The following is a 19,429-nucleotide window of genomic DNA, read 5'->3' as shown; positions in this document are numbered from 1 at the left end:
ACAAAGCCTGTGGCCTTTCGTCTGATACACAATGACCGCATACAATCTCATCAAAGCCAGTAAAGCCAATACAATCAGTGTAGGGTTGGGGTTATAAAATAATCTGGTAAAGGGACAGATAGTATCCAGAGCACGGAAAAGATGTGATTTGTTATTACAACTCCTCAAAAAGCATGTGCTTGATTCTGAGACATTGTCTTAGGTACTGATATTCTTAAATAAAATTTACTATCTGAAAGAGTAAGGCTTGAATAACCTGCTTCATAAAATTGTCTTAGAATTGCTATGTAGCAGGGCCTGTCTTGTTCACTCTCTTTACAGGTCTGTAATCTTCCTTCAGTCATCTACATACCCATGTGGCTTTTAATATGGATTTAAGAATAGAAAGATTGTGAAGACTGAACAAAAAATGCTTTCAGAAATTTTATTCAAAACATATTGAGAATGCTAGTGTGTTCTTTTCCACTAAGAGCATAGAAAATGGTGCTCCTAGAAAATTCTGTGACAAGTAGGCCAACATCAAAGCAAGGTATTAATATAAAAATTTTTGAAAAGTTATGTTCTCCAGAAAAAATATATATACACTTCGAAAAGACAAATCTGTTTTGTACAAAGGGAATTTGAGGCACAGCAGGTTTCAAAAACATTTATTTCTCCCACAAAATTAATATCTGCATTGTATAATAGCAAAACAAATCAATCTTCAAGTATTTTTTAAAACAGTATATAACACTTTATAATGACTGAAGACATTTGTTGGCTTTTTTGTGGAACTGTTAGGTCCAAAATGATTTTTGGATTAGACACTGTCCTCTTGCCATTGAATTTCTTTCACAGGTTAGGCTCATGAATATGAGGAAGTGCCTTGATTTTTCTTAAAGCCACACATGCCTGACTCACTGTGAGCATTAATTTACTTTATTATAATCGTGATGTCAAAATGACATTATTACAGGCCGCTAACATTTTATGTACTATTTTATACATTAGAGAACATTTCTGTCACATAATTTCATAGCTAGAGGGTTCACTTAAGCACTGGCCAACCATATTACAAAGATGGATTCTGACGTGAGAAATGAAGGTGGGAATGCGAGGGGGTCAGGGTAATCGCTTCAGGTTTAACCACTTAACTGAAAGCATATGGCTGGTTGATGGGGGAGGGGGGTGTCCCAGAACCAATGAAACACAGAGTGTGGGGATCCAGAGACCCTTGCTCTCTCTGATTCTTAATTTGAGCAACAAAGTATGAGCCCTTGGCTTACCTGGCTAATGGGCGTCTGGCTCGATTAACAGCCTCCAGATCAGCATAGCGGAGATCAAGCTGGCAGCCAACTAAGACAACAGGTGTGCGAGGACAAAAGTGCTTGATTTCTTGATACCACATGGTTTTCACATGATTTAGGGAATTGGGATTAGCGATGGAAAAACAGAGTACCACAACATCAGATCTAAAAGGAAACCACAAAAGAAGCTCGTGATGCCTTTTCTCACTTTTTTCTTTTACTATCATGGTACCTTTTCCCCCTCCCTCCATTCACCTAATGCCAGCTCATGTCCCAGGAACCAAAAAAAAAAAAAAAAAAAGGACCAGATATTCATTATTATTCATGCAAACAGCCGGATAAGCCCCCACATTCCAGCACCAACACAGCCTAATGGTCCATTTCCATATCACACAGCAAAATGCATATGCACTGAAGTTTTTTTTCCAGTGAAGTTACTTCTAGAAGAGATAGTTATACCAACTTAACTCAGTCCTGGAATCATGACATGCTGAACTATTTCTGCTCAGAAGAAATAGTTTCAAGAGAAAAGAAAAACAATTTAAAAAAAAAACGACCTTTTACTCATTAAACACAAAAGGTGATGATGATTCAACCCGATGAGATAAAGCAAACACTTTCCACATTGCTGAAAATGTAATGAGTATTTGCTGCAAACAGTCAGCAAATACACAGAAGGATTTCTGCCCTTCTTCCCACGTACTCACACGTACAGAGCATAAGCACTCATCTGTTTCCAAAAAGAAAGGTCCTGAGTTTGCAGGAATTTTGACTTTTTACTAGGTAGAAGGCAAGGAGGTAGTATTTACCATAAGATCAGGTAAAAGAGTGATGGAAGGCTACGATGAGAAAATATTGGAAGCAGGTTTCTCAAATGTTATGTGTGATACATAGCAGGTAAAATGAGTGGAGATAAACTGGGTCATAATCAGTTTTGACGTTAGGATCTTCTGATATTTACATAATAACTTAACATTTGAGAACCCAGAGAACTTTTCCATGAAACAGTTGTTTAAATACGGTGTTTGATGGACAGCTGTTAAGTAGGAATTATAAGCCATGTTTCTAGGTTAAGCTATACTGCATGATGACTTTCAAAGCAATGAGACAGATACACATTAAGATAGTTATATGCAAGAATTCAAAACGATCCTAGAGCTAAGTTCAGAAATAAACTCCTTTAATTTTTATTAGATGTTAATTTATTGCCTTTATAGTTAATGTAATGAGAAGGATCAGTGGAGGAATCAAAATACCTTCTTTTTAAATCATTTATGAGCTTTCCCTCCTACATATCAATGAAGACAAACAAATATATGCAGGCAACCATAAAATTTCTAAAAATAATCATTTGCAATGCAGAAAACTGCAGGGTGCTTACATTAAAAGTAACTCACAAGTCGAATCTTTAAATTTATACCCAAGAAAAATAACATTAGACCTCAGCAAATAAAGGGAAAGTCCTGAGTTTAAAATATTTCCAAATCATAAAGAAAACTGAGACTCTAAAGTCAATGAACATATTAGTTTGCATAGTTAAAATCTTCTGGATAAAAAGGTATTATCAAAGCTTCTTGGGTGTTGGGATAATATGTGTAAAAATATGCATAAATCTATAAATGAAAGGGGAATATGTCTTGTCTTCGGGATTCTGATGTAGTTAGTGGAACATTCTATGTTCAGTCTTCCTTCTAATCAGCATAAATAACAGTATTCAGTAAAGGCAAGAAGCTTTGAATTTTACATTTTTTTTACAAGATGAGTTTTCTATTATTCAAAATTCAATTTATATTTGGTATCAGATGAAATTCTGCTGAAGTCTTTGTCCTGATCATAAACAAAAGTCATCCTAAATTCTGACATAGTGAAAATAGTATGACAATAGGTGAGGTCCAATGTCACAGACAAAGAATTGAGGAAATGCATCTAGTACCTAAATATGGTATAACATGTATATTTTAAAATTTGTTGTCATCAGCGCCTTCTATTTCCATATTAAGGCACAGGATTATAAAGAGTCTTTTTTTAGAGCTTAATTTATATGACAGACATGCAGCTAAATGTCAATCATGCTATCGAATTTTATGATTTGACCATGTAAGGTTTTGAAATCAGAGCTGGTTTGGTTGCCAAGGTTACTGTGATAACACTCATGTCACTGAACCCAGGAGCTACTATCCAGATGACCTGTAAACAAGTACAGACAAGACCCTGGGGGTTGAAAAAGAAGAAATCTTACAAGGATAGCAGTACAATGGCATCACACTATAGAAGTATGCAGGTCTGACCTCTAACTATGCATCAATACCTTCATGAATGAAATGCCAGAAAAAAGCTGGAAAAATAATTCAACATTCTGTAAACACCTTGCCTCAAAACAATCATAAAGAAAACTGGAAGAAATACTATTTCTGAAGTGTAAAGAACTTACTAGTCAAAATTCTCTGTGTATTGTGCAATGATGTATATTTTGATTTTTTTTATTGTAGTCTCATCTGGTTCTTAGAAGGATGTATTTCCCTTGTTTTACACAAAGGCAGTTAAAAAAATAAGATCACATTTTTTTTTTTTTTTTTTTGTCGGTCATGGGGCTTGAACTCTGGGCCTGGGCGCTGTCCCTCAGCTCTTCAGCTCAAGGCGAGCGCTCTACCACTTAAGCCACAGCGCCACTTCCGGTTTTCTGGTGGTTTATTGGAGATAGGAGTCTCATGGTCTTTCCTGCCCGGGCTGGCTTTGAACCGCGATCCTCAGATCTCAGCCTCCTGAGTAGCTAGGATTACAGGCGTGAGCCACCAGCGCCCGGCAATAAGATCACATTTTAACTACCAACTAGTCTTTCATTTAATTCAGGTGTATCTAAATAAAAATGCAAGCCAAGGAAACTAGATTTGCAGATTACACACATAGTCTGCCATAGGAATATAATATCTGAAACCCGATTTCAACCTAGAGGCTAAGAATCAATCTGTCCAGAGATGGAGCTGTAGAAAGGTGTTGCTTTGATACAGTCCTTTTGTACATTCTTCCCTCACTACTTATCAGTATCCTCTCTGATATAAACACCTACACAATTAAGTACCTGTTTGAGAATGCCATTTATCCCCTCAAGATTTGAGCCATTTTTTTCTATCTAGTCACAGAAGGCACAAAACCTGCAGCTAAGAATATCTCCAGCTTTAGGCAGAATTCCAAGGAACTAGAGATATTAAATAACTTTTAATCAAAACATTCATTCCTGTGTGGAGACTGTTCAATGTCTGACATACGCTCATGTTTTAAAATGCCATTCCTGGGAAAGATAAAAAGGAAAGAGCAAGTTCTTACAATTCCCATTTCCATGGTTCTGTTACTTTCTTGTGTATGTATTTTAAAAAGTGAGTTTAACAATAATTGGGGAGGGTATGATAAGGACATTTTCACATATTAGGCAGAAGGAACAGTTTAGAAATGACCTCAGGGGTCCTATTTCAGCTGTAAAAAGACTGATAGGATTGAAATGGAATCCTACAGTTATTGGAGCAGAAAGCACAAGGATGTAAGAACGCAGCGGCAGAGCACTGGGTGGAGACGACTCTGGACTGCAGGACTTGAATATTGAGAAGGGGGAGGAAGATGTTTAGAATGTTTATTTTACTGATTTTTACTTGGAAAAATTCACAACTGAGCTGCATGGCTTCATTAGAGAAGCACAAAGAACTAAGAGAGAGCATGGACCAATCGTGTGGACTAAATAAACATGATTTTTTTTAAAAAAAGGAAAAACAGGAGTTCTTGTTCCAAAGGGGGAACTATCAATATAATAGTTTCATTTCAGAACTAACATCAAATAATGCCCGTGAAATAATATTTTGATTACTTAACGAAATGATCCAAAGTAAATCAATGTGCTGGAACAATTGGGAATCTCCAGTTTCACAGGGCAACAGGAGGGAGATCAAAAAGAAACTAAGTCATCCAAATATGCTGGTGCTGATAAAGCCAAGCTTGGTTGTGTCCATTTTTCTTTAGATATTAAACGAACCAAGAAAGCATTTTTAAAGTTATTTTTCAAGGGGGAACACTGGCCAAAGATAGCATGTGAATGATTGGCAAAGATACTTGGATAACATAAGAGGGTGCGTGCAAAATTGGGACTAATCTTCATTGGAGGATTAGGAAAAAAATACATTAGCTTGGCCTAAGCCAGACTTTGAATTGCAAATACCACATATTCTCAAAGCCTGCCTTTACAGTGTCTGCAGCAAAGTACAATAAAAGTTGGTGGCAAAAGACTAGCAAAAGCAATCAGAAGCTAAACTGTTTCTCTAGTGTGAAGCACTAGATTCATCTTTTCAAAAAAAATTGACTGAGAAAAGGAAATAGTCATCACCCTTTTATAGTTAGGAATGCATTTTCTAAGTTCTAGTAATGGAAATATTCTCTTCCCTTATCTGGGTCTATCTGTATTGTCTCGATTATCCAGCTGTGGGTCTTGGGTTTTCTTAACTGATTAATTGAAAGGATGCTTCTGAAATTATCCTATATCTATGAGCATCAGATCAAGCTGTGTGGTATGCAGTGCAAAGGGGAGCAGACTCCATCCAGCCCCCCAGAGAGTAAGAGTGGGCCAAATACCCTTCTTCAATATGCTCAGTTCTGACTGGCCTAAGCTAAAAGTTATACTTATTTGAGTTCTGCCTGGGATCCCCTCTTTTTTTTAAACACATAATTGTACTTTTAAGACTTTTTTTTTCCTCAGCAAGGCAACACTTTACTTCTGCAGAAGAGTTTTTAAGACTTTTGTATGGTGGTAGGACTTCATTATTATGTAACTATTGCCTACTCTTAGGTTTTTAGGAAAGACTCTCACATCCTTTATATGGACAGAGATCACAGTTACATTTTCATGGGATTTTTTTTCTTTGTTGATGGACAGACATTAAGCGTCCTCCTTTGGGGCTTCAAGTTCCTTCTCCTGGCTGATAACTGAGGTAGCTTCTTTACAGAAACATTTTCAAAGCCATTCATGTGGACAACACACTGTTTCATGCAGATAGTCTCTGACAGTGCTATGCAAACAGACACATCAAAACAGCACGGAACAGCTGGGGGCATGGCACAGAAAAGAAATGTATGACGTGTGGCTTGGGAAGGTTTTAGTAGGGGAGCAGCCCAGTGTGTATGAGATGCGGTGGGAGTTGTCAGTGATGGTGCACATGACTTCCTGGAGATGGATGGGTGTGTAAGCTCACACTCATGGAGGATGGAGAGGCCTGTCGGGGAGCACCTAGCAGGAGCTCAGAGGTTGAGCAGGGCAGAACCATGCAGTGCCCTGGGTTGTGAGCAGAGAAATCAAGTCAATACTTTACCAATAGCAGTGAGGCTTCTTAAGTACAGGTGTTATATGGGGAAAACTGTCAAAACACCCTGAAATATATCCAGATTTGGGAGTCATTAGCATGCGCAACTATTTCTTCCAAGCTTGTAATTGCATTTTTAGTAGGAAGCAACATTTCATTTGATCCTGGGGCTTGAACCCGGGACCTAGGCACTGTCCCCAACCTGCTTTTTTGCTCAAGAATAGTGCTCTACTACTTGAGCTACAGCTCCACTTACAACTTTTTTTTTTATGGTAGTCTATTGGAGATAAGAGTCTCATAGACTTTCTTGCCAGGGCTGGCTTCAAGCTGCAATCCCAGATCTCAGCCTCCTAAGTAGTTAGGATTATACGTGTGAACTACTGGTGCCCAGCAATAGGAAGTAACGTTTTAAACCAATCTCCCCCCACCCTCCAAAATGGAGCCAAAGCAATGCATGCTCTTAAGTACAGGTAAGCTTCACCAACATCCCACAATGCCACCAAACTTGAAGGCAGACAATACTTGAACCTTAAAAGTGATTGCTTCTACTACCACATTTTGGCCCTACCAAAGAATATTGTGACATCATCCAATGGATCAGGCTATTATCACATAATAATACCATTAAAATCTTCCCATACCTTACACAGTCACCAGGACAAGCAGAAAATGAAGTTGGGTGAAACCCATTCAATTTCTTAAAATACTTTGAACTATCTCATTTAACTTCTGACCAAGGAACACAGGACGAATTAAAATTAAATGTTAACTAGTAGAGAGGTGAAATTGAGTGGTACTAAATTCTCTCCCAAATCTACCTTGTTCTCATTCCTCTAACTTTTCCTTCCTATGGAGCTGGTGTTCTCCAGAAAGCAGGACTAATTGCAGATAGAGAAAACTTCAATATTAGATAGAATGCCAGGTGGGAAGTCTCCAAAACCAGTCCTTCTCAACCTTATAAGAGCAAACTGTCAACCAAATAGACCATTTGATCACAATGAGAACAACTTTGCCCAGGCTCCTTAACAATGTCCTTGACTCTGTAAAGGTACCAGACTTGTCCCATTTCGTATTCAGTTTCAATCAACAGTCATCTAATCACTTCTTCCAGAAAGGAGTAAGTGATAAACCTCCACATATCAAGACAAGAGGGACAGAGCTTTAATAGAAAACACAAACCATGGGTCTTCATCATGCCTACATTCTAATAGAAGACAAAAACAGCAGACAAGACACATAAAACAGGTAATACACTAGGTGTTGATAAGTGCCAAACAGGAAATAGAGCACAGGAAGTGGACAGACAAAGTGGGAGGCAGAAGCTGCTGTTGAAAATAAGATCACTGGAGGGCTTCATTGAGAAGGTGTCATTTCTATAAGGCTCAGAAGGGAGATGACATACAGACATATGGAGGAAAAAAAGAATATAACAACAACAACAGTGGAGAGAAAGAAGCAGCTAGTACTAAGGCTCTGGGGCCAAAGCCTGTTCAGGATATTTCCCTGATGGAGGATGGAGGTCAGGTTGCTGGAGTAGAGTGGTGAGAAAGAACAAGGAAAATCGGAATTTATGTATAGGCATGCTGGACCTAGGAGGATAGGACTCATGGATATATGGCTTTTGCTTTGAGTGAGCTGGCAATGTGTTGGAAGTTTTGATACATTTCATGTTTTAAAAAGTCTAATCCGGGGCTGGGAAGGTGGCTCAGTGGTAGAGCACTTGCCTTGCATGCCAGAGGCCCTGGGTTCGATTCCTCAGCACCACATAAGCAAAAAGAAAAAAGCCGGAAGTGGCGCTGTGGCTCAAGTGGTAGAGCGCTAGCCTTGAGCTGAAGAGCTGAGGGACAGCGCCCAGGCCCAGAGTACAGGCCCCATGACCGGACCCAAAAAAAAAAAAAAAAAGACTAATCCATTGGTCTCATGAGAACAGATTAAGCTGGTGAGGGGAGTGGCCATGGGTCAAGGAGGAAGAAGCAGAATGAAGCAGGGGATCAGTAAGGATCCCAAGAGAGGTGGTGGGCCTGTGTTTGGCCAGATTGGGTTACAAAGCTGCTGGCAAGTGCCTGTGTGTTATATGTATGTTGAAGCCACCAGAGCTTGCTGAAAGGTCACAAAGGATCTGACCAAAGTAAAGTCAAGAATGATCTAAGACTTTTGACCTGATAACTACTCTCCTCCAAGTTCCTGGAACCGATACCTTTTTGCTCAGCATTTTAAACAATGAGTCATGCTGAATTATGTTGTAGTCTTCCCCATTGTACTATGAATTCATTTTCAGGTACTTTTGTCCCGTATTTATTGGTTTTCTTGCCATGTCAAAATACAATTTGTAACAAAAGACAACTTCAATGAATACTTATCAAATAAAAGACCTTTTGAATATTAGAGGGTCAAGCTGCAGACACAAATATGCCTGCAGATGCAAGGTATAATAGAAAGGAATTTAGACTTAAAGTAAGTTGGGCATGGATTCAGTGTGGGTTTTCACAAAGAATAAACATAGAAAGTGAGCCATTTTATTTGTTATTGCTGAGAAACTGCCATGTAATTACTCTGGTATATGACAGTGGTTAACCAGTTAATGTTAGTTTCTTCTTTAGTTATTTGAATTTATCTAAAGATCCATTAACTCCCTTCTAACTGGGCATTCATGTAACACCAGAATATCAATAGATTAACAACTTCTTCAGGAATTATATTATCTCTGGAAGCTTAGGAAATATAAAGGGACAGGCAAATTACATTGAGGATTATTTCTAGAAACTCACACAAGAATTAAACGTTAAGGAAGCTCTGGATTTCGCAGACCATCTTTTTTTTTTTTTTTTTTTTTTAACATACACTTCAATCAAACAAAACTCATTAAGGAGAGCCAGGGTGATAAATTTAAGAGAAAATTCATCATTTTCTTTCTCTTTCTGCAATTCATTCTTCCGACTACACTCTCTAGATTGGGGCAGAAAGCATTTCTGGGGGAAAAGTAAAGTGTGAGAATTCTGGAAATATAAGATAGTATTAAAATTACTGGGATGACTGCTGTGAAGATTTACTAAAAATTATCTATGGGGCTTATCTATGAACCACAAAGTACCAATTCTTGTCTAATATAATAAGTTCACATCCACCAAGAATATATCTTGTGTGTTATAATTAATGTAAATGGCAGAATGTCTTCATCAAGAGACCTTTCCCTCTCGACTCCCAGAACCAGTGAGCTAGTGAAAGAGAGGTAATAATTAATTATCCACTGAAGCCTTCAGAATTATTCCTCAGTTTCTTTTTACCACTTAACTTAGAAGTGAAAACTATGTGTTGTAGTCTATATTTCTTCACCAGAAAGTTTCAGTATAGAAATACCACAAGCTGATGGTTTCTAATTTTATTTTATAAAGCCAATGGAGCTAAAATGTAACCCAACCTTTCAAACTTGCAGTTAAGAAGAAATAGAAAAATGAACACAGGACGTTCATGTCACGAACCGTGTGCACATTCTTCATTCTCTTCACCAGGCTAGTGGGCTCTGTTCACACTCTTGCAGCCTCTGTCTGAGCTCCATCAATGCTTTTCCCACTAAAACCCTCCAAAATAATTTTTCTCATTTTCTAAACTATCTCCCTGGTAGCAGCCAAAACCTTACAGATCTTACAACGTGAGTGAGTCACAGGTGTCTGCCAGGCCCTGATGCTACACCTCACTTGGCATTGCTATTCTCCAAAAACAGTTCCTTCTTGGGCACAGACGCTTGCTCAGGCAAGGGGTTCTTGGGTCTTAAGATGTTATCAATCTTACATCATTACGATTACATCTTACATCACATTTTTGCATTTTACATCTTACATGACAATTACATCTTACATGAAGGTGTTGTAATTTTCTAGTGAGAACCTAAGCTGCTCCATTTCCACAGAGGATGGAAGGGGTGAGACAGCAGGCTGAGGGTAGGTAGAGTTTTGTTAGATGATCCATCCTTGCTGAAATCCTATGCTCAGAATCCACAGATTTCTACCACAGATGCAGTTTTTGGAATTATTTGTCAGTATCGGGAATTGAATTCAAGGCCTCACACTCACTAGGCAGATAACCATGTCTCCAGCTCTTATTTTTGAAATAATTTTTGAAATTATTTGTACATATTTAGTCATGGGTCTTAAACTCAGGGCCTGGGTGCTGTCCCTGAGCCTCTTTGTGCTCAAGAGGCTAGTGCTCTACCACTTGAGCCACAGCTCCACTTGTGGTTTATGAGTCATTAATTGGAGGTAAGAGTCTCATGGGGACTTTTCTGCCCAGGCTGGCTTTGAACTGCTATCCTTAGATCCCAGCCTCCTGAGTAGCTAGGATTACAGGACTAGCCACCAGTGCCTGGCGAGTCTAATGTATTTTTGTTTGTTTTGTAGTATGTATATGATGGTAATAATTCACTCGACATTCTACTATTTGATGCTCCTCTCTTTGGGCAATTTAACTTTTACACACACACACACACACACACACACACACACACACACATATTTAAAAATTACTTTTATAAATGTCTTGGAAACGATACCCAGAGGGCGTAAATGCTATAATTGGAGAAAAACATTATTACTAATACTAGTAATTCTCTCTTTAATAATATTCATTCAAACTATTACCTCCACAAATATTACAAATCCAAAAACTTGGGGTAGAAAAGTAGCTTTGAAGTTATGACTCAGGGTAACTGTCTTCCTTTCATGCTGCTCTTATAGCTCATCTTTCTATTTGCTAATGCATTAAGAAGTGTCCAGGCACCCGCATTTCCTATTATCGGCTCATTCAGGTTGGTATGTCCTTTGTGACCCTTACTATAAAAGCACACCTATAATTCAGTCTAATAAGATGACTTGGAATATTTTGTTTGATTATTTCCTTGTTAGTACCTGAGAGGATCTTGTTCTATCTGAATAGGTGATTGACCAATGGATTAATTCACTCTTCTGACTACCAAGTTTATTTTTTTATTTTTTATTTTTAATTCTGTCATGGGGCCTGAACTCGGGTCTGGGCGCTGTCCCTCATCTCTTCAGATCAAGGCTAGTGCTCTACCACTTGAGCCACAGCACCACTTCTGGCTTTTTCTGCTTATGTGGTGCTGAGGAATCGAACCCAGGGCCTCATGCATGCATGGCAAGCACTCTACCACTGAGCCACCTTCCCAGCCCCTGACGACCAAGTTTTAAGGCCAGACCTATGCAGGATCTGCCAGAGTGCTGTATGGGAACATAAAGAATAGATACCTCACCTGCGTTCTAAAGGTGACAAGAAAGACTAACAGAGTTCAGAGAGTTTCTGGGAGTATGTAACACTTACTCTCCTTCTTTGAATGTTTGTAGTAATTAACTGGCTTAAGAATATAAAAGGTGGGGTATATGTTTGTGGGTCTTCTTCACAGAACTCAGACTTACGAACATTTCGCTGCATCTAGAGCAAGACCTGAGTCCGGAAAGGGAAGCTAGGGCCCAGTCCAGGGAGCAGAGTCTGATATCCACAGTGTTATACACACGGGATTGCACCCCTCTCCTCACAATTCCCATCCAGGATAGCTGGGTACAAAGCGGATGTCACTTGAAAGCTTTATAGAGATTTCTACTACATTCTAGAGAGTTTTAGAGTGCACAGCTATGAAAGACAAAATGGATACTATTTGGTGGAGAAACAGAAAGCTTTCACAGAACTTAGTGTTCTCTATTTGGCTGCCACAGAGTACTTGATGAAAGGAATCTTCTTAGGAAAAGATACAAACACAGTCATGGACAAAGGACAGGTCATATGATCTGACAATGACCCACTGAATTGAAGTCTCTTTCTCTGAGGGAAGAGTTTTTTTGTAATAATATGATAGTGTCTCCTCACTAGCTGGGAGATTTTGTATATACCTACCCCAGTTCTCATCTTCAGCTAGTAAGGCTTTGCTTCCACTTATTTCCCCTGAGTTCCAGGATGATTTATGTTTTTTAGTGAGAATTAACTTAAAGTTAAATAAATAATTGAAACACATAAAGTCTTCCATATAAACATTTCCTCATAATTTATAGATTACATTTTGTATGAAAATACTTCTCATCTTAAAATTTTTATTGGGATGCAGTTGAAATATATTAAACTTTGCATATTTAATGCCTTTAATTGGTTTAGTTTTGACATCTGTATTCCCCCTGAAACCATCACTGCACTCAAGATAACAAATGCTTCCCTTGTCCTCCAAAGTTTCCACATGTCCCTTTATACTTCATCCTTCTCTCCATCATCTGCTCTTATTATCTGAGGTTGTTATATTGCTATAGATTATGCTGCATTTTTTAGAACTGTGTATAAATAAGATGGCACAGTGTATGCTCTTTTTTTCTTAATGGCCTTCATTCAGAAGATCTCAATATAATCGTAGCCTTCAAGGATGCCACCAGTGTAGTTTCAGTTTGGTTAAATGCATCATAACGGTGTTGACCAGAGTGTGACTGAGCACCGTCAGCTTCATAATCACCTAGATACTGGCTAAAATCGGCTGATTCATGTTTCTGGAAGTGTTATCACAAGCACTATGCATAAATGTACTCAGGTATGAGAACTAACTTAGTACAGCCTCCTAAAGAACCACTATTATTACAGTTTCTTGGTCCAAGTAATAAGTCCTTTTATGTCTTTCTATTTTTTCAATAGCTTGAGCAACTTTTAGTTCTTTTTGTTTGGGGACTGAACATCTTTTTTTTTTTTTTTTTTTTCATTCATGGGACTTCAACTCAGAGCCTGGAGGCTGGCCCTCAGTTTTTCAGCTCAAGGCCAGTGCTTTAACGCTTGAGCCACAGCGCCACTTCTGGCTTTCTGGTGGTTTATTGGATATAAGAGTCTCACGGACTTTCCTGCCTGGGCTGGCTTTGACAGCAATCCTCAGATCTCAGCTCCCTGAGTAGCTAGGATTACAGGTGTGAGCCACTAGCTCCTGACTTGGCGACTGAATATCTTTAGGACACAACTTAACTAGTATTCACAGACCTGTGGGTACTAACACATTGAAAAGTGCAGTTTAGATTGCTTTCCCACAAAGTGCATGCACCACTGCTAACTTTCTTCCCTTTGCTATTTCCTATCCATTTACAAAGCCAACTCTCAGGCCTTGGGCTAGAGAGATAGTGGGAAAGTAGCGGTCTCAAGTGTAAAATGTAACAGGGACCAAAACACTCAGTAATCCAGACGAATAATGTATTTTAAAATATTAACATTAAGCCAAATATATTCATACCAAATAAAATATCATCAACCTAAATAAAGTCAGGATTAGTAGCAGTAACAAACTTAGCCTGGAGTAGAAGCAAACATGAGACAGCAATAATGATCTTGACTTTTAAAATTTGTTTTGATTTTTAAGTTCAAGGTGGTAGACTCACTCACATTGCACAGTCTCTGTCCCTGGTCCACATCCCATGTTAGAGTTTATGGTATTATCAGGCAATTTAACCATTTTGAATCATCATTAGAATGCTACTCTGGCTTTGTGTTTAGAATATGTAGTGTATAAAGCTGACTTGGAAACTTCTAGATGCTTTCATTGTTTCTTACTCCCTGGCACATTGGCATTAACCTCATCATAGGCAAAGACACAAACACCGATCACCCATGGCTTTGAATGTTTTAAAGATCTCAGTTGAGCATTCAAAAAATGGGTGTGTTCTGTATTTAATTACATGAGCCTTCCACATGAAACCAAATCCATCTTATCTAAACAGATACACAGAAACTACAGCCGAATGATATAATTTAGAACACATACTGTACTTTACATAAGAGCCAACAACATTTGAAAAAAAAATCAGTGTGAAAGAATAAACTGTAAAATAAATTGGTTTCAACCAGATAGAAAATATGCCTTTGAAAGTGTTGAGGATTAGGGTAAGCATGTTCTCATTTTTTAGCTAAATGTTTCAAAGAAAACATGTCTCCCCACCCCCCACCCCCTGCATCCAAGATTCCAAACCACTCAAAAGAATTTTCTGGGATTTATCGTCTTTACTGAAAATGGAAAGACTAGTGTATATTTAGATACTTAAAAATGCTTGTAAATATTAGGTTATTTTGTTTCTTTTTTCTTTTCTTTTTCTTTTCTTTCTTTTTGGTCAGTCATGGGGCTTGAACTCTGGGCCTAGGGGCTGTCCCTCAGCTTTTCAGCTCAAGGCTAGTGCTCTACCACTTGAACCACAGTGCCACTTCTGGTTTTCTGAGTGGTTTATTGGAGATAAGAGTCTCATGGGCTTTACTGCCCAGGCTGGCTTTGCATTTTAATCTTCAGATCTCAGCCCCCTAGGTATTACAGGCGTGAGCCACCAGCGCCTGGCTTATATTAGGTTATTTTGTATGGATTAAAGAAATTAAGTAAAGCACTGGAATATCTGAGCTGGAAAGAGAGAGAGAGAGAAAGAGAGAGAGAGACAGAGAGACAGAGACACAGACACAGAAAGACAGAGAGAGAATGTGTACTGGTCTTCACAGTCCATATAGGACAATGTAAGGCTTAAAGTTGTACCAAAGGGAAATTTCAAGTGAGCTTGTCACCAGCCGAAATCCACATAACATCACAAGACTGGAGCAGGAGAGGAGTATAGGCTTTAAAGTTGGGCTTTCCCATTTGTCTGTCCTTGGTCTTCTCTGTGCCTCCACTGTGATCCAACCTTGTTGAGTCACCATGAGAATGAAGCAGGGCAGGGCCACCCAACAGCAACCATAGGCCTGGCTTACATGGGTAACCTTGATTAAAATGTAGCTGTTATCCTCACCAGTAGTAACATCAGCTTTATCAGCTGTCTGGAGGTTATCTGACCCTAAGAGAGAGTGGTGAAAGGAGGTTCCAGGGAAAGAAAGCCACAAAGAGTTGTATTTATTTGTATGTGGCATGACTGGAAGAGAAAGCTTGAGGGGCCTGGCAGTCGTGTTGAAGATAGGACCCATCCTCTTTGTCTAGCTTTTCAGTCCCAGGTACCAAAGAGTAAACCTTTAAGTCTTAACAAATAAATGTTCCAGGGAAGACTGTTTGAGTGCTATGCCTTTAAGCAGAAAATGAGCAGCTGATCACAGCCGTGGTTACTGTATACAGTTTTGTTCCTGACATTTCAAAAGATTCAGAGAAGATCTTCAAAAGATCATCCAAAAGTGGATGGAGAGTAGGAGGTGGGAGGGAAGGCTATAAGAGAGTTGGGGCCTTCACTCCCAAGAAAAGAGGGTCTGGCAGATCTCAGGCATGCTGAGTGCCAAAATGTTGATGTTAACTCGACTCCCTTTTCAGCTCCCTCCAATGGAAGGACCCCATATGGGTATTTTTTTTTTTTTCTCAGCTGGCTAGGTAACTTCCATTTCTGAAGGAAAAGGGTCAACTAGATGAGTTTTGAGATCTCTAGGTTCTGAGGCTTTACACAAATATGGAAGAACAAACAGAAACCCAGCTCACTGACATGGGGTTGTTTTCAGTTGCATGCTGTTTGAAACCAGGTGGTGGTAACCTGGCACAGAGGAAGGAGTCAGGAATCTGGAGAGCTGGGTGTGAACTTGCTTCTGAGACTCACAACTGCGCCAGCCACTGTGATATACGCACTCAGCTCTGTGCTCAGTTGTAGCATTGTATCTCTGTTCCTGTTCCTGAAGAAATTAACTCATGTTGGCAAAGCTATTAGTATGTGGTGTAGCACAGAGTAGGCCTTTGGTGCACTGGAGCCATCTTGATTGGATACAAAAAAGTAGGCTAACTAGCGCTCTGTAAGTTATGAAGAGAGCAATAACAATCTGGTTATATTTAAATCATGCTAGAAACATTTCAAAGTCAATTTGGCAGGCAGCTTACCACTGATAACCTGTTTGACCTGGAGGTCTGAGCTTGCCAGTGCCTGAGAATGTTTGAGGGGCAACTGCTGAGCTTCTTTTGTGCTTAGAAGCAGAGGAAGCACATGATGAGGTCTGAGGCATCTTGGTATGACTCTGGATTATCTCACTGTCACTGAAAGAATCTAACCAAGCTATTTTAAAAGGGTACTAAGTACCTTGTAATATTTCACAGGCCAAAAGTTTATGAGTGTTATACATCCCAGTAACTTATAATTACAAAAAACACCAGAGTCGGAAATTAGGCTGTTGAACCAAACTGTCAGAAACAGTAATTACGATTCACCACCCCTTCACCAAAGCTAAAAATGGAAGCTATTAAGAAATTAAACAGCTGTCCCCCAGCAATGCAGAGAACTGGTGTACAAATGAATAAAACAAGGCACAACTGCTGCTATCAGAATTTCCCATAAATCTAACTTTGGCAGTATATGATTGTGAGGTTACATATTTAGCATTTCCAGAAAAACATGTTTAGAGGTGAGCAGAGTTTTTATTCTCTATTATAATAGTGGCAGGGTGTGTTACAGGGAGCCTGGAGGCGGTGGAGAATGGGAAAGGACTGAGGAAACACAAGGTACAAACATCACACAAAGTGAGGCCACCAGGGGAGCAAGGCCAGAAACACAGGAATGTTTCTCAAGAGAATCAAACTTGGCTTGAGGACCGCTTCTTGTTTTCATCCAATGAGGAACGGGTTACAACGGATGGCCCCCAACATTACAGACAGGGAACCAGAACAATGTACTTTGATCTGATGGAGTCACAGGAAGGAGAAGCTTATTTTCATTGGGCGTGGACAAATACAAGCATGACATGTTGGTAAAATGACTCCAGCTATGTCAGGGAGCTGGATGAGGCCCCGCTCAGATCTGTGTGGATCATGGTGTCATTGAACAGGAATGCCATGGAAAGAATGCAGCTTTTCTGTCACCACTTTGAGTTTAAGTGGTGGGGCCATATTAAAAGTTGTTGTTACAAACACATACATTTCAAGTGGCCACAAAACATTTGCAATATACTTGGTTGAGCTTAAGCCTAAATGTCTTGGTGAGCTCCTATCGTCAGATCCATCTTTGCATGACATTTTTCAGAAGTGGGGTTACAAAATGTCCTTTGACAATCTTTGCATCTATTCTCAGTTCAAAGAAAGATATTCTTCTAGAAACGGCTTCCATGAAACCATAGATAACACAAACTTGACTGCATAGTACCAACAAACAGATACATTTATTAATATTTTTATGTAGATCAACTGGACAAAGAAAAAACAACTGCACTAAGATAACAACCAAGCACATTATGTAAAGAAAACAACAACAACAACAAACCCCCAGGATATGAAGGAGATATGATACTGGCTATTAAGTTTAAAAGTTCTGATTACAAAAGAGCCAATGAAATCATGTTTTACTGACAAAGGTTTCTTTTTTTCCAGTCTCCTTGAACAAAATAGTCTGAGTCTCAGGCTCTTCCAGAACTATTTCCCAGTACGGAAAACACTTCTAGCATTTTTTGGGGGGGTGGAGGAGGGGTGCTCTCATTAGCCTTTTTACTCAAGGCTGACACTCTACCTCACCTCTACTTCTGGCTTTTTGCTAGTTAATTGGAGATGAGTCTCTCAGATTTGTTATCTCAATCCTCAGATCTCAGCCTCTCTAGTAGCAAGATTATGGGAGTGAGCCATAGGTACCCAGCCCGCTTTCAGAAGTTAACTCAATATTTTAGATCACTTTCATAAATGTCTGACAATTAGTTTAGTTTACAAATCTGTTTTTTTAACTAACATTTTTTACTATAGTTGTGTGAACTGTATGGGTTCAGAGAGCTACAAGTTTGAAGAGATGAAGAAACTTTCTAATACTTATTTCAATATTAAAGCATAAGTAACTCATGGGCTTAGAGTAGCTAGCTCAATTTTGTGAGATAACATGGTGTTTAATGTTAAGAAGGGACAACTAAGCATGACACCTAAAATATAATACATTAATTCACAATTAGTACCCCCCACAATTTCTATCTAGAGAATGAAAACCAGCTATACTGTAACCTATCCACTAAGAGATATTCTGAAATACTAAGAGATACTCTGAGGAAAAGTAGCTAATTTTAAGGCATTCTATGTCCCTACTCATGTAAGTGTCCTTTTACATTAATCTTCCCTTTGCTGGAGTTTTCCTTCTTTCATTATTATTATTATTATTACTATTTACTGAAAAATAGACATTAGTTCATTTTGGAAACATGTCTTTGAAGGACTTCAGAGATATTTTTCTTTCTTTGTAAAAACGACTTTCAAATTAAAAAAAGAGAGTCTTTTCAGATAACACAAAGTCCAAAACAAGTAACATCAGATGCTTGCTAATATGGTCAAGAAAAAAAAAAAACCCAACAACAAAAAACCCACAAAGAGACCTTCTGAAATAGGGCAGCCAAAGTGCTAAGGTAAGTTGAAACATTAAGAAAAAAAAAGCAAATGGAAGACCATTCAAAAAAGCCTTAAAGTGGCCCAAGTCTGGAGAGTGAAATAGAATCCTCACCTAGCAAACTTCCCAGCTTCAGGAGCACTGGCTGTTTTCATGCAGGACTTTCTGAGTGGCCTGGTGAAGTTTTTCTAGACATCAGGAAACCCTACTTCAGGAAACCCTACTTCCTTTATATTCTTTTCTCAGAGGTAGCAGAACCCAATATATTTTCAAGGCCCTCTGATGTGGTTTTTGTTGAGTTGTAAACCAGCTGCTAGTTTTGCAAAGGAAATTGAACTCAGGCTCAAACATGATGCACTTGTCTTAGTTTACCTGCCATATGCAAAACGTCTGTCTTTGTGATGATCACCAAAAGTATCCCAAAGTCTAAGAGAAACGCTTACTTCATCAACAACATCCCGGGAACGCTCTAGGACCTGACAAGAGGAGAGAGAGG

General features: G+C 38.9%; 1 protein-coding gene across 12 annotated transcripts in view; it reads right to left on the bottom strand.

The window, feature by feature from the left end:
- The window catches only part of Rhobtb1 (Rho related BTB domain containing 1), a 129,086-nt gene that overhangs the window by 19,517 nt on the left and 90,140 nt on the right, over positions 1 to 19,429 (bottom strand). For all 12 annotated transcript variants that reach the window (XM_070021033.1, XM_070021036.1, XM_070021035.1 and 9 more), the window contains 2 exons: positions 19,306 to 19,409; positions 1,266 to 1,451 (listed from right to left, as the gene is read on the bottom strand). In XM_070021033.1, coding sequence (XP_069877134.1) covers positions 1,266 to 1,451; positions 19,306 to 19,409 — 290 coding nt within the window. The remainder of the gene's footprint in view (positions 1 to 1,265; positions 1,452 to 19,305; positions 19,410 to 19,429) is intronic.

The sequence above is a fragment of the Dipodomys merriami genome, unplaced genomic scaffold (genome assembly GCF_024711535.1).
Source record: "Dipodomys merriami isolate MVZ:Mamm:240054 unplaced genomic scaffold, mDipMer1.0.p SCAF_14, whole genome shotgun sequence".
In the NCBI taxonomy this organism is placed as follows: Eukaryota; Metazoa; Chordata; class Mammalia; order Rodentia; family Heteromyidae; genus Dipodomys; species Dipodomys merriami.
Note: the sequence above shows the minus strand (reverse complement) of the source record. Positions and strands in the feature narration are given on the sequence as shown.